This window comes from Xenopus laevis, chromosome 5L, assembly GCF_017654675.1.
Source record: "Xenopus laevis strain J_2021 chromosome 5L, Xenopus_laevis_v10.1, whole genome shotgun sequence".
In the NCBI taxonomy this organism is placed as follows: Eukaryota; Metazoa; Chordata; class Amphibia; order Anura; family Pipidae; genus Xenopus; species Xenopus laevis.
In genome coordinates, this window is record NC_054379.1 from 81,187,170 (window position 1) to 81,203,520 (window position 16,351).

A 16,351-nucleotide genomic window follows, 5' to 3' on the forward strand; every position below is an offset into this window, starting at 1 on the left:
AACAAAGAGAGGGAAAACGTTTTGCTTAGTGAATGCATGGATGCAAATTTAAAAAACCCTGAAAGCAAGCCAACTAAAGTATAAATATAAGTAAATATCAGCCCAATTAATTCCATCCAGGATGTGGCATCCTTGCAATACGATCTTGACAAACTGGCAATCTGGGCAGCTAAGTGGCAAATGAGATTCAATGTTGATAAATGTAAAGTCATGCACCTGGGATGTAAAAATATCCAAGCCACTTATACCCTTAATGGGACTGTACTAAGCAAATCCATTATTGGAAAGGAGCTTGGATTCCTTGTAGATGATAAACTTGGCTGTAGCAAGCAATGCCAGTCAGCAGCATCAAGGGCAAATAAGGTCTTGAGCTGTATTAAAAGAGGCATAGAATTGGGGATGTTCACGCTGGAGAAGAGGCGCTTAAGGGAGATATAACTATGTATAAATATATAAGGGGATTATATAATAATCTCTCTAATGCTTTATTTAGCAGTAGGTCTTTCCAGCTGACACAACGTTACTCATTCTGATTAGAAGAAAAGAGGTTTCGCCTAAATATTCGGAAGGGGTTTTTTTTTTTACAGTGAGAGCTGTGAAGATGTGGAATTCTCTCCCGGAATCAGTTGTACAGGCTGATACATTAGTGTCAGGGCCCGAAGGCGCAGTTTGGAGTGCGGACCAAGGAGGAAGCAACTAGGCAAACACAGTTCGTGGTACAAAGGGTTTAGGCAGAAGAATCGTCAGTTCAGGCAAAGGTCGGTCCAGGCAGCAAGATAACGTGGTCGATATTCCAGGCAGAGGTCGGTCCAGGCAGCAAGATGTCAAAGTCGAGGTTTCAGGCAAAGGTCAAAGATCAAGGAATCAATAATAGTAAGCACCCAGGAACTCAGGATAGAAGAACCTATATTTGGGCACTGAGAGAACCTTGTGGCGACTTTAAATAGGTGGATTTTCGTGCCAAAACGCGCTAGATGACGTCACAGGACGTGCGCCAGAATAAGCGCCGGCGTCTGCAGGTTTTTGGACGCCAGCGTCTAAAGTATGCGCCAGCGTAAATACATGGCGCAAAAACGTCAGCGTAAATACGCTGCACGAAAACGCCAGCGTCACGCTGGCGTGTGACGGCCGCATGGTTTCTTCTGGGCGCCGCCATCTTGGATGCGCCGAGGACGCCTTACCGTACCCCCTCCTCCACAGGGGGCCTCTGGACCACCAAGGCTGGGTTTCAGAGGAAATCTTCTATGGAATCTCTGAATTAGAAGAGGAGCATGAATGTCTGAATGTTTGACCCAGGAACATTCTTCAGGGCCGAACCCCCTCCATTCCACCAAATACTGAAGAGAGCCCCTGGACACCCGAGAATCCAAAATTTTTTCCACTTCAAACTCCTGATGACCATCAACAGATACAGGAACTGGCGGAGAAGAAACTTGACCAACAGCAGCCGGCTTGAGAAGGGAAACATGAAAGACATTCGGAATCTTCATCTCAGGGGTTAACTGAAGACGAACGGCCACAGGATTTATGAGTTCAATAATGGGGACAATGAATCTGGGGCCTAGCTTAGCAGATGGAATCTTAAGACGAATGTTCTTAGTAGAGAGCCACACCTTATCACCAAGAGCATACTGTGGAGGAAGTGAACGCTTCTTATCGGCATGAAACTTTTGACTGGAGGAACTCTTCTCTAGGTTGATCTTCGTGGCTTTCCAAATGGCGGACATATGGGAAACTTGGTCGTTGGCAGCCGGTACATTGGAGAGGAGGACATCTTGAGGAAAAGCCAAAGGATGTTGCCCATAAACACAAAAAAGGGTATCTGTCAGAAGAGGCATGAAGAGAGTTGTTGTGAGCAAATTCGGCCCAAGGAAGTAAATCAGCCCAATCATCTTGGCATAAGGAAATATGGCATCTTAGAAACCGTTCAAGAGCTTGATTGACACGTTCAGAAGCTCCGTTGGACTGAGGATGATAGGCAGAGGAAAAATGTAACGAAATATTGAGTGATTTGCATAAGGACCTCCAAAACATGGAAATAAACTGTGAACCTCTGTCAGACACAATTTCTAAAGGAAAACCATGAAGGCGAAAAATGTGTTGAATGAAAAAATTAGAAAGTTCCAAAGCAGAAGGTAATTTACGGAGAGGGATGAAGTGAGCCATCTTGCTGAACCTGTCAATTACCACCCAAATGACTGTACAACCACGGGAGGGAGGAAGGTCCACAATAAAGTCCATGGCCAAATGTGTCTAAGGCCGGGAAGGAATGGGTAGTGGTAAAAGTAATCCCTTGGAGAGGTGTGGCAGGTTTTAGATGCGGCACAAATGGAACAAGAAGACACAAATTCTTTAACATCTTTCCAAAAGAGATGGCCACCAAACAAGACGGGATAATAACTCGTAGTCTTCTTGATCCCAGGATGGCCAGCTTGCTTGGAACTGTGTGATTGAAGAAGAATAGATTGACGAAGATCCAGGGGAACAAAGGCCACACCTAGAGGAGTATCAGCAGGTGCAGAGGTTTGAGCAGACAAGATTTGGGACCCCATAGAAGGAAACAAAGCAGCCACGATTTTTGCCGACGGAACAATCTGTTCTTCGTCCTTCAAAGAGAAACTTCTGGATAAGGCATCCGCTTTCTTGTTTCTGGAGCCAGGTCGGAATGTAATGACAAAATTAAAATGAGAAAAGAACAAGGACCAACGAGCCTGTCTGGGGTTCAGACGTTTAAGGGTTTGAATGTTTTGTTCTTATGGTCTGTAAAGATGGTCACAGGAACTGCAGAACCTTCAAGAAGATGTCTCCATTCTTCTAATGCTAACTTGACAGCCAGAAGTTCACGATTGCCAACATCATAGTTGCGTTCTGGAGGAGAAATTTTTTTAGAAAAGAAGGCACATGGATGAAGTTTCCCATCACAGAGTTGTCTTTGTGAGAGTACGGCTCCAGCACCTATATCAGAAGCATCCACTTCTATGAAGAAAGGTAAAAGGGGGTCAGGATGTCTTAGGACAGAAGCAGAAGAAAAGGACTTTTTCAAGGATTCAAAAGCTTCTTTGGCTTGAGACGTCCATACATCAGGTCTTCCACCTTTCTGGATGAGAACCAAAATTGGAAAGATCCTAGACGAAAATCCTTTAATGAATTGTCTATAATAATTGGCAAAGTCAATGAACCTCTGTATAGCCTTGGTAGTAGTAGGTAAAGGCCACTCCTAAATGGCAGAAATCTTGGCTGGGTCCATCTCAAAGCCTTCAGAGGAAATTATATAGCCCAAAAATGGAATCTTAGAAGTCTCAAAGGAACATTTTTCCAGCTTGGGAAATAAGGCATTCTTCCTTAGGCGAGAAAGAACTTCCCGAACATGGGTTCTATGTTCCTCAAGGTGTTTTGAGAATATAAGAATATCGTCCAGGTAAACGACTACATACAGCCCCAGCAGATCCCTGAAAATATCGTTAACGAACTCCTGGAAGACTGGGGGGCGCGTTGCAGAGTCCAAAAGGCATGACCAGGTACTCGTAATGACCATCCCGAGTATTAAATGCCGTCTTCCATTCGTCGCCCTCCCGGATTCGGATTAAGTTGAATGCCCTTCTGAGATCCAACTTGGTGAAAATGCAAGCTCCTTTGAGTTGGTCAAAAAGTTCAGATATAAGGGGTAAAGGGTAACGATTTTTGGCAGTGATTTTATTAAGGCCCCCGGTAATCAATACAAGGTCGAAGGCTACCATCTTTTTTCTCCACGAAGAAAAACCCGGCCCCAGCAGGAGAAGAAGAAGGGCGTATAAATCCACGCTGGAGGTTTTCTTGTATATATTCCTTCATGGCCTTAGTCTCCGAAGGGGAAAGAGGGTATGTTCTACCTCGAGGAGGCATGGTGCCGGGAAGAAGATCAATGGGGCAGTCGTAGGAACGGTGTGGAGGAAGGGTTTCTGTCGACTTTTTACAAAAAACATCACCAAAGTCCTTATATGCCAGGGGAAAAGAATGAAGGTTTATTGAAGAGCAAGATAATTTCAAAACTGCATTAGGGGGCAAACACTTTTGTCGGCAAAATGGACTCCACTGTGAAATCTGATTTGCAGACCAATCGATGAGGGGATTGTGGAGTTGGAGCCAGGGCAAGCCTAGGACTACTGGTGTAGAAGGGCAATTAATAATAAGAAAAGAAAGTCTCTCCACATGTAGTGCCCCAATCATAACAGAAAGTTCTGGAGTGGCATGGGAGATAAAGGCTGTAGATAACGGTCTGTCATCAATCGCCAGAACACGAAGAGGAGACATCAAAGGAAGTAGAGGAATGTTATGCAGAGCAGCAAACGCCTTGTCCAGGAAGTTTCCTGCAGCCCCAGAGTCCAGAAATGCTTGTGTCGAGATTTGCTTAGCCGAGACTTGAAGCTGTAGTGGAAGCAGAAAACGACGAGAAGGTTACCTAGGCGCGAAAGTTTCCCTGCTTCATGGGACAATTAAAGGCAAAGTGAGCCTTGCCTCCGCAGTAGAGGCATAAGCCGGCCGTACGTCTGCGTAACTTTTCCTCTTCGGATAAGCGAGCTCCCCCGATCTGCATGGGTTCTTCAGTAGAAGCAGAAGTCGGGGCGGTCGTAGTGGTAACAGGGGTAGTAGGAAGGAACGGTCTTTGGAATCGAGTAGCCAGGGGAGGAAGAAATTTCTTGTTTCTCTCTCTGTCGGACAGATGCTCGCGCATCCTGGTATCAACTTTGATGGCAAGAGTGATGAGGTCTTCCAATTGCTCCGGAAGATACCAGGTCGTCCTTTAGACGAGTAGAGAGACCCTGGTAAAAAACCGCATGGTAGGAATCATTATTCCAATTTGTCTCTGCTGCTAAAGTGCGAAAGTCAATGGCATATTCGCTGACGCTGCGACTCCCTTGGCGAATCTGCAGCAGGCGGGAAGCAGCAGTGGATACTCGGCCAGGTGCATCAAAAACCTTGCGAAAGGACTGGAGAAACAGCTCGACATCATGAGTAAGTCGAGAATTCTTCTCCACCAAGGGGGGGCGCCCACTCCAAAGCCTTCCCTTGGAGACGAGTTATTACGAACCCCACTTTAGCCCTCTCAGAAGGATATTGTGAAGGCTGAAGCTCGAACTGGATTTGGCATTGATTTACAAATCCACGACAGGCCTGCGGATCTCCATGGTAGAGTGGAGGAGCTGGAACCTTAGGCTCTGAACCATGAGAAAGTGAAGCGCTGACCACCAGAAGAGGAGCAGCTGCTGCAGCTGGAGTAGTAATAGACAATTTTTTTCTAAGATAGCCTCCAGCGCCTGACCAAAATGGACCTGCTGAGCTTCATAGGATTCCATGCGCGTAGCCAGTCCACGGAATGCTCTTCCGAAGTCCGGAGGAGCCGAAGCTTCCTCAGAAGGGTCCATGGCCCGAGTATACTGTCAGGGCCCGAAAGCGCAGTTTGGAGTGCGGACCAAGGAGGAAGCAACTAGGCAAACACAGTTCGGGGTACAAAGGGTTTAGGCAGAAGAATCGTCAGTTCAGGCAAAGGTCGGTCCAGGCAGCAAGATAACGTGGTCGATATTCCAGGCAGAGGTCGGTCCAGGCAGCAAGATATCAAAGTCGAGGTTTCAGGCAAAGGTCAAAGATCAAGGAATCAATAATAGTAAGCACCCAGGAACTCAGGATAGAAGAACCTATACTCGGGCACTGAGAGAACCTTCTGGCGACTTTAAATAGGTGGATTTTCGCGCCAAAAACGCGCTAGATGACGTCACAGGACATGCGCCAGAATATGCGCCAGCGTCTGCACGTTTTTGGATGCCAGCGTCTCAAGTATGCGCCAGCGTAAATACGCGGCGCAAAAACGCCAGCGTAAATACGCTGCGCGAAAACACCAGCGTCACGCTGGCGTCTGACAGCCACATGGCTTCTTCTGGGCGCCGCCATCTTGGATGCGCCGAGGACGCCTTACAATTAGATAGCTTAAAGAAGGGATTGGATAGCTTTTTAGCAAGTGAGGGAATACAGGGTTATGGGAGATAGCTCATAGTACAAGTTGATCCAGGGACTAGTCCGATTGCCATTTTGGAGTCAGGAAGGATTTTTTCCCCCTATGAGGCAAATTGGAGAGGCTTCAGATGGGTTTTTTTTTTGCCTTCCTCTGAATCAACTAGCAGATGAAAAAAACCCAAAAAACTAAAAGGTTGAACTTGATGGACATGTGTCTTTTTTCAACCTTACTTACTATGTTACTATGTATTACTGTGCAATAGCTTAAATTTAACCCTATGCTGATGAAGCAAACAATCTAACTCCATACTGGAAATACTGAGACAGGGTTATATGAAACTTAGAAAGTAAAAGGAATTGGTTTTTCTACAATAGCAAGTTAGAAAAGGCAATACTGAAATACTGTATATACTCGAGTATAAGCCGATCCGAGTATAAGCCTGAGGTACCTAATTTTACCGACGAAAACTGGGAAAACTTATTGACTCTAGTATAAGCCTAGACACAACTACAGCCCTGTCTCCCAGCAGCGCACATTCCGCCAAAGAGACCCCCCAGCGATCAACAGGACTTTTTTGCAAAGTTGATGGTGACAGAGAATTGCCAAAGGATTACTGTGTGAATTGTCCCACTGTCCCACTACCATGTGCAGAGGGTGCTGTGTGATATTGCCATCACTGTTAATCTTTCGTATAACCAACAGAGGGTGCTGTGTGATATTGCCATCACTGTTAATCCTTCATATAACCAACAGAGGGCGCACTGTTATTCTTTCATATAACCAACAGAGGGTGCAGTGTGATATTGCAGTCACTGTTATTCTTTCACATAACCAACAGAGGGCGCTGTGTGATATTGCAGTCACTGTTATTCTTTCATATAACCAACAGAGGGCGCTGTGTGATATTGCAGTCACTGTTAATCTTTCATATAACCAACAGATGGTGCTGTGTGATATTGCAGTCACTGTTATTCTTTGATATAACCAACAGATGGCGCTGTGTGATATTGCAGTCACTGTTATTCTTTGATATAACCAACAGATGGCGCACTGTTATTCTTTGATATAACCAACAGAGGGTGCTGTGTGATATTGCAGTCACTGTTATTCTTTGATATAACCAACAGATGGCGCTGTGTGATATTGCAGTCACTGTTATTCTTTCATATAACCAACAGAGGGTGCACTGTTATTCTTTGATATAACCAACAGATGGCGCTGTGTGATATTGCAGTCACTGTTATTCTTTGATATAACCAACAGAGGGCGCACTGTTATTCTTTGATATAACCAACAGAGGGCGCTGTGTGATATTGCAGTCACTGTTATTCTTTGATATAACCAACACAGGGCGCACTGTTATTCTTTCATATAACCAACAGAGGGCATTGTGGGATATTGCAGTCTCTCCCCAAGTGAACTGTTTGTATAGGAATGATTACAAGTGACTGCAATCTCAGCTACTGCCCGCTGACCCGAGTATAAGCCGAGGTAGACTTTTTCAGCACATTTTGGATGCTGAAAAACTCGGCTTATACTCGGGTATATACGGTAATGCTTTTTTGGGATTTAAAAAGTAACTCAGGTAGAAAAGACACTTTCTTACTGTGTTATTAGTTGGTGTAAGAAAGAGATAGCCTGTTGCGGTCAACCATTAGGCAGAAAGAGCTTTATTTCTATGTTCTAAATGTTAACATGTGTGAAAGGTCGTATACGGCTTCCACAATGGTAAAGCAAACTACCACCCACAGACACCAAACAAACATATTTCCACCAGCTAAATTCTCATAAACGGGTGCATTTCTGCCTGCATTTACAAACAATTATTTTGACAAACCACTTATGAGACAGGTGTTACTTGTCTGTATTTAGCAAGAAAAGCTCATTCTTTGATTAATTCTGATATTGTGGGTGCTATATTACTACTGTAATAAGAAAAGTTATTGCATACCTCCCACTTATTCCTATTCAATAAAGCAAGAGGTTTTGGGAAAGAACAGGGCATAATTGAACATAAATGTGCATGAGCTGGGCAGACAAGGCAGGACCTAGAATGTTCACAATTATTTATAAAGAACGTTGGGCTATTCTGCATAGCATTGTACTCCCTTCTCTTGCATCTCGCAATGACTATTCAGATAAAAAAGTGAAGCAACATAATATCTAAGGTAATCTACAAGATTGGCCTTAGAGCGATAATGTACATCTGTCCCTTTAAGAAATGCATTCCTATAAAAGAAAATCAAAGATATAAAATATATTCATTTCTCACCACAAAAACTTCAATAAACCTTAAAATATTAGCTGAAATATATTTTATTTTACCTTAACAAGATTCAGAATGATAATCGGTGATCCAAATCTTTGAAGCATTTTGTCAAAATGAAAAGCTGCAGCATAAGCGAATGGATCAGCCTGGTCTACTGCAAAATTAACAAGAAACACAAACAAGTAACAAATTAACTATCTGAGACCATTCCGCCCTAAAGGCACCTTAAACAATTTCATTATCACATATTTTATATATAAAATTCTCTATCTTGTACCTTCTGTATATATATATATTTTTTTTGTATGATATCATTTGGATACCCACGATCAGATAGTTTTTTTACTCATAGTTCTCAAATCCTCATCTCGAACTTTTGGATCATTTGTGATCCTACATACCCTTGAGAACTGACTAATTGGTATGGACTTTTTTACACCTATAGGGTGGTGACTATCATATAAAAGCAATTGATTTATATGATAGTCACCACCCTATAGGTGTAAAAAAGTCCATACCAATTAGTCAGTTCTCAAGGGTATGTAGGATCACAAATGATCCAGAAGTTCGAGATGAGGATTTGAGAACTATGAGTAAAAAAACTATCTGATCGTGGGTATCCAAATGATATCATACAAAAAAATATACAGAAGGTACAAGATAGAGAATTAGGACAAAAAAAGATATACAAAGAGAAACCAGCAGAGAGTGGCCTTTGTTTCACAATACAATGCATATAGTAATGATTGTAAGTCAATACTGTACAAACATTGGCACCTTTTAAGAGAGGCTTATCCCACTATTAAGGAATTTCAACAAATACCAATGATGTCATTTCGTAGGGGAACCACAATAGGCAATAAAGTGGTTAATGCAGATGTACGTTTACCTCTTATGAAAGAGACCTTTTTGGGACCAAAGAGACAGGGCATGTTTAAATGCAAAGGCTGTGCCCAATGTAAATATGTACTGGTGGGCTCCGAGTTTAATGACACAGAAAATAAGAAAAAATATAAGATACGTGGATTCCATACCTGTGACACTAATTTTGTGGTCTACATGTTGGTCTGCCCGTGTGGATTGATCTATGTTGGTGAAACCACTCAGAAAGTCAGAGATAGGTTTTCCCAACATAGATCAACCATCAATGTTAAGAATAGATCTTTACCTGTATCATTGCATAGATATGGGACACACATCGGACGATCTAAGGTTTAGGGTGATTCAGCACATCCCTCCACCCAAAAGAGGGGGTGATCGCAGTCTGATTTTGGAAAAAACCGAAGTCCAGTGGATTGACAGGTTGAAAACATTAACCCCTAAAGGATTAAATCGAGACTTTGACTTGCACTTATTTTTGTGAAGGTTTTCCCATGTGAGTTGTAATTATTGATTTATATGTCATGTTATACTTCGATACATCTGCCATTATAATTATACTATTGTAACTGATCTGATGTTGCTATGTAATAATGTTCATGGTTACTAGGGGGTAGTAGATGTATCCGCTTCCATGTACGCGCGATATCTCATGATACGCATGTCCATGGCAACCGACTACGTCACTTCCGCCTTTATGTGATAATACGATCCAAGAAATGGACGCTTCTGTATGTTGCACCCTGTGGCAGAGCCGTGCTTGAGAAAGGGAACGAGATGTTCCCGAAACGTCGCTATGTATCAACTCTGAACAGAATTCTGAACAGATAAGTTGGCTGTAAACTGAAATAAATGCTACGTTTTACTGAACACGAGTGCGACCCTGTTGGAATACTTATGCATAAGTTTGGCGGACTGACTCACCGCTTATTGGGTAGACGCACCATTTGAAGATAACTTTATCACTAATACTGTGCATTACACGTGTTGGACATTTATATATATATATATATATATATATATATATATATATATATATATATATATATATATATATATATATATATATATATATATATATATATATATATATATATATATATATATATATATTCACTGTACATGGAGTGAGGGTCCTTCTGAGCAATCAATTTGACCCTGCGCCCATGAGAAAGGAAGACTGGTTACAGTGCGGACACCTGGCACCTGTGTGTATATATATATATATATCACACACACACACACGTATGTAAATGTATGTATACATACATATATACATACAACACAGAGGTGCACACCAAACAATGAAAAAAAAAAAAGCTGCCCAGGTGCAAGAAAAATAAAAATAAGCGAAGGAAGTGCTGTACTGATGGGTCTTTGGCAGATAAATTTAGAAAAAAATGTAATCATAAGTGTTCCCACAAACAAAAACAGGACCTTCTTTGCTTACATATAAAAAGTCCAACATTTTGGTCCTCATTAGGATCTTTCTCAAACTTACGTCCCCAGTTTACGTACGAGATAGGGTCCGTTTCTTCTGAAGTTGAATTTGTATTTAAGTTGAAACATATACGTTTGTCTCAACATAGTATTTATTTTTACCTTCCTGTGCATATGTAATGTTACTTTTCTGTACTCTGCAGTAGACAACACCCACCAGAGGGGATTGGGGCAGGTCGTTTTTTGAAGCTAAATGCTAATAAAAGCCAAGCAAAAGACAGTACATTACTGTAATAGCATCTGTTTGTAAGTAGTATGTAAGTCGGGTGTATGTAACTTGCGGACTACCCAGAATGCTCGGGACCTGGGGTTTTCCAGATAACAGATCTTTCTGTAATTTGGATCTTCATACCATAGAGGAAAACTATACACCTCACACAATGTAGGTCTCTCTAAAGAGATATTGTATAAACAGCTCATATGTAAAACCCTGCTTCATGTAAATAAACCATTTTCATAATAAACTTTTCTAGTAGTATGTGCCTTTGGGTAATTAGGCCCGGATTTGTGGAGAGGTCACCAAGGCCTGGGCCTCGGGCAGCAGGATTTAAATTTCCTGTGCGCCAATCCCCATTGCTCTGGTGAAAACGATAAATAAGATAATGAAGGATGAAAATTTGAGCAAATAAAAGGGAGGGGACAGGGACGATGAAAAACAGGGGCACCTGCTATGTAAATCCGACCCTGTGGGTAATCATAAATACAAAACTGCCATTTTAAAAAATAAGGGCAGCCCCTTGTGATCGCACGATTCACAGTGCACACAAACCAAACAAACTATACTTGTTAGGTCACATGAGCCAATTAACAGACAGAGTTCTGTCTTTTGCTTCCACACTTCTTGAGTTACAGTTAGAGTTGTAGTATTTCTGGTCAGGTGATCTCTGAGGCAGCACAGAGACCATCACAAAATGGTGGTTCAAGGCAAGAGATGTAAAAGGGCAATATTTACTTAAATATATATTCCAGTTTGGTAAGATTCTTTAACAAGCCACTTAATTTGATATAAACTGTTGCTCAAGTATTTATTTTGGGGGTATAGTTTTCCTTTAAGTCTACTAGAAAATCATGTAAAACTTTAGACCCAATATGCTGATTTTGCCTCCAACAAGGATTAGTTATATCTTAGTTTGGATCAAGTTAAAGCTACTGTTTAATTATTACAGAAAAAAATGAATTTTTTTTTTTAAAATTTGGATCATTTAGATAATATGGAGTCTATGGTAGATGGGCTTTCTGTAATTTTCTGCTCTCTTGTGCTCAAATTCACACCTTTACATACTGCTATACAGGTACCATGCAAATTCATATAATAGTTATATTCAAAAGAAAGATAATTTTTAAGACTGGTGCATTTCAATGTGCCTTTTACTTTTCTGACTGTTATCTTTCTGTCCCCTACCTTGGAGTTCTGCATGGATCATGGTCAGAACAAAACAAGAGAAGTAAAATGTAATGGCACAGGAAAAGGCCCAACAGGTTTGAGCACTGGATAGTGGTGCCCTCAAATGCTCAGGGCTTATGGGACTTCAGAACTTCCACTACACTCTTTGGAAGCAATTTGTTTTGTTTGAACTGTGTAAGTAATGACAGGAATGCAACTCTTGTAGGAATCTTCCACAAAGCTGTCCGAGAGTGTGATGTCCTGTGCCTCTGTATTTTTTTTTTAATTTCCCTAAAAACTTCTAAGCAATTACCAGGGAAATTATTAACATAACATATAGACAATTAGCATTATATAAATTAAAAATCACTTCTAATATAAAATAAATAAATCACTTACATTTAGTGTTAAAGTTAACCAACACCCCCTTTTGACATGAGTTCATTCAGTCGGGTTCATGTAAAAAAAGGTGATTTATCTGAACTTCCAAAAATAACCATACATTTTTTTTATTCCTCAGACTGAAAGGAAACCACACTCCGTGTGTTCCTGTGACCATAACATTGTGATATATGATCTTGTCAGCCTCAATTCAGGATATGGTACCCTCTCACCATTTAGGACAAATATCAATGTGTAGATTTGAAAAACAGATTTGTACTTTGTATATAAACATAAAACTCAACCGTATGTAAGGAATTTCAGGACTACAACTCCCAGGAGTCATAGAGTGTCAAAATGTCCAAATTCAAGATTACAGTTTTCAAATATTCTTAGTGTGTCTAAATGTCCTAACATATAATTCATACCACACCAATTTTCACCTGTTATGGGACAAATCCTTAAGTTTAATGTGTTTTTAACATCGTATTTTTTGGAAACTGCCCGCATAGGGCCTATACTGGGGTATTCGTATAACTTGTCATTAGGTGCCTTCCTGTGCTGCAAGAGCCAATTCCTCTCCTTAGGCTCACATAGTTATTCATTCCCTCCCCTACCTTGTATACTTGTAAAGTGATGGATTCTGGGAGTTGAAGTCTCTCTGCATTCCAGAGAATCTGTACATGACATACATAGAAAAGGAGAGCAGCTTTAAAGGACAAGGAAAGCCTTTTCTACAAGACTTTAGTATGTTATTGGGTACCCTTTCTGTGTACCTGATTGCTTCCTTTTAATCTGTGGAATCAGGCATGTCTGTGTAAAAATACATTTATATTTATTGTGGAAGTGCAGTGTTACATAAGACAAGCTGAATGAGCTAATTTCACAGGGGGGTACAGTTTCCTTTTAAATTACGTATATCATGGAAACAAAATATAATAATTTGTTCTAAAAAAGAATTGCCAATGCAGCAGTTCTTATTTTTTTCATAGATGTTTTTTTCTTAAACGACTAATTTTACCCAAATAAGTATGGCACAAATCCACTGCTATCTCCACTAAACCCAATTACATTTTGTTACACATTATCAGACAATAATTCCATAAACACATTTTGAAAAAAATTGCATAATATTCAACACAGTAAAATAAATATTTAACATTTAAAGATTTGCTTTCATATGAAATGAATTGCTATAATCAAAAAATTATATTGGCTTACAAGTAATGGGTGGCTTCGGCATCATTGTTGAAATATCTTGAGACCAGTAGAGAGGAACAGAACCTCGCACTTGCACATAAGATGAATAACTTCCTGCAGTGAAGGACATCACTGAGGCATCATGTACAATTTGTTCTGTCTCTACTTCATTAGCAACATCTCCCTAAGGAAGAGGGGAAGAACATGAATTGACCCAAACAGTATATATAAAGAATAATGAACTTTTTAACTTAATGATTAACTTTATCTAAACACATATAAAAATGTTGCTAGTAAACATTACAGACAAAATATCCAGCATAATAAGTTTTATTCTCCCACATCCATACACATGTAATATTGTTTTCTTTTCAATCTAACGAGAGAGAGAGACACAGAGAGAGAGAGCGAGAGAGAGAGAGCGAGAGAGAGAGAGAGAGAGCGAGAGAGAGAGAGCGAGAGAGAGAGAGAGAGACACAGAGAGAGAGAGCGAGAGAGAGAGAGCGAGACACAGAGAGAGAGAGAGAGAGAGAGAGAGAGAGACAGAGACAGAGACAGAGAGAGACAGAGACAGAGACAGAGACAGAGAGAGAGAGAGAGAGAGAGAGAGAGAGAGAGAGAGAGAGAGAGAGAGAGAGAGAGAGAGAGAGAGAGAGAGAGACTAAACTCAAACTTCTGGTGGGTGCTGTAGTCAATGAATGTAAAGGCAAAATATTCAAAAATTCTTTTATTCCATAAAGAAAGGCAAATTGAAAAGAATTATCCATGCTATAACACACTAGCTTAAAGGTGAACAATCCCTTTAAGGTGGTAATGTAATGAATTTATTGTTTGCTAGAGGTTTCTGGTCAATGCATGAATGTCTGAAATAAGATTTGAATTGTTGCTATGGGTTACTAGACCAGGGCAAAATTGCATCATTTATTAAATTTCCTGTATACATATTCTGTTTAACCAGGGGCACTGCTACCATGAGGCAAATGCAGCCTTAGCTGTATTCAATAGAATTCAATAGATGAAAAACAAGAATACAAAAAGCAAATATTAAAATGAGACATTAAATATTGCAGTTTTTGCACCTTAATTTCAAGACAATATAAGAGTGGAAGGTTTCAGATTAGAAGCTATATTTTTACCTCACAATTTGCTCCTCTTTTCAGGAAACGAGTCCCAGCAAATCTACTTGATCTTCTAGCCATTAGAGTCACGTACACTGGCCGACCATAAATCAGCAGTTCTTAGAAACCACGATTAAGGATAATCGGATGACAGAAATCACTTTTCTGAAGAAAAGGATTTATTTGACATTACCTAGCAAATGTTTTATGCAGAACAACATACTAGGGGTCATTTTATTTATCACGGGGTGCACGTACCCACGGGCAGGGTGAAGTTCCGTTGTGTGGAGCACAGAGCAGCATCAGAGGCAAAGCGAAGCCTCTGTCATAGGGCAGGCGTTAAAGAAAGAGCACCGGCCCATGTTACTATAGCTATATTGCTGTGTGATTTAATCAAAAGACATGCATCAATACTCAAATACTGTATCTATGTAACACATTTAAGCATTTCAAGATATTTCACATTTTCTGTGCTACTTTGCTGAAGGCTAAGGTGATTTTTTTTTTAAACAGAATTTTATCTTCATCTAACTTCACCCAAATTTGCCAGGTGTATTTTCACAACACATCTCATATTTACTAAAAATCGGAAATACACTTTTTCAAGAGAAAAGCAGTGAAATTTCTCCTGGAGTAAAATCTCTGAAAATTTGCCAGTATATTTTTCCCATACCATAGTAGTGGGGAAAATTCTCTACAGCATTTTCACCATGGAGAAAATTAGCATGGAAAGAGTGATGTTGATTTCTCTTTGCGAAAATACATTCTTAGTGCTCTTAGTGAATTGGAGAATTTTCACTAGAGAAAGTTCACCTGGAGAAGAGAGGTGAACTTATACTGTACCATTGCAAAGCAAATATTCACCGCTGCAAGTTCCTCCAAAACTTGGTTTATTTTACTTTTAGTAAATTGGCAATGTTGAGGGGAATCTTCATTTTTGATGAAACTACTGCAAATTTTCACTTTCAACCTTTAGTAAATATGCCCCAGTGTCTAGCTATATTATTGGCCAAATTTTAATCGTACATTTCTGAAGAATTGATATCTTGTTTTACTTGATTTCATATCTATGTCACACTTCTAGTCAATATACATAAATCTAAGAAGCTGAAAAATTAAACTGAACACGTCAACATGCATACTGAATTTTAAATAAAGGTCAATCCAGCAGTGCAATGAGGACTAGCCAGCAAGGCTAGCCTTAGGCCCATTGGAGTGTTTAGGCCCTGTACCTATTGGTGCCCCCACACAGCACTGAATGCCCACTACGGAGTGCTTGTTACAGTCTCAGGAGATAAAACTTTATTGTAAATTCCCACATTATATAAATTTAACTCAGAGCTGCCTCAGACAAGAGGTCTGAAAAGAATTACTGAGGACAGAGTCTGTGTAGGGCTCAGGAAAGCAGTAAAGGGTGGTGTGGGGTGTTGCCATGCTAACCAGCAATGACAAGTAAGGGTCCCAACCAAAATTGTTCATATTGGGCCCTACACTTGATAAGATCAGCCCTTCCAACCAGATTCCCGAAAATATCGGTACCTTTTTTATTCCAGTGCCAGTGGGGCACCAAAAGAAAACCCAGTGGACCCTGCCAGTCCAGGACCATATAGTGGAGAGCTTGCATCAGGGGC

General features: G+C 40.6%; 1 protein-coding gene across 2 annotated transcripts in view; it reads right to left on the bottom strand.

Annotated features, from left to right (window-relative positions):
• fig4.L (FIG4 phosphoinositide 5-phosphatase L homeolog) overlaps positions 1 to 16,351 on the bottom strand; it is a 178,697-nt gene that overhangs the window by 103,704 nt on the left and 58,642 nt on the right. For both annotated transcript variants that reach the window (XM_018263317.2, XM_018263316.2), the window contains exons 9-11: positions 14,739 to 14,839; positions 13,624 to 13,786; positions 8,315 to 8,412 (exon numbers count right to left, since the gene is read on the bottom strand). In XM_018263317.2, the coding sequence (XP_018118806.1) occupies positions 8,315 to 8,412; positions 13,624 to 13,786; positions 14,739 to 14,839 (362 nt within the window). The remainder of the gene's footprint in view (positions 1 to 8,314; positions 8,413 to 13,623; positions 13,787 to 14,738; positions 14,840 to 16,351) is intronic.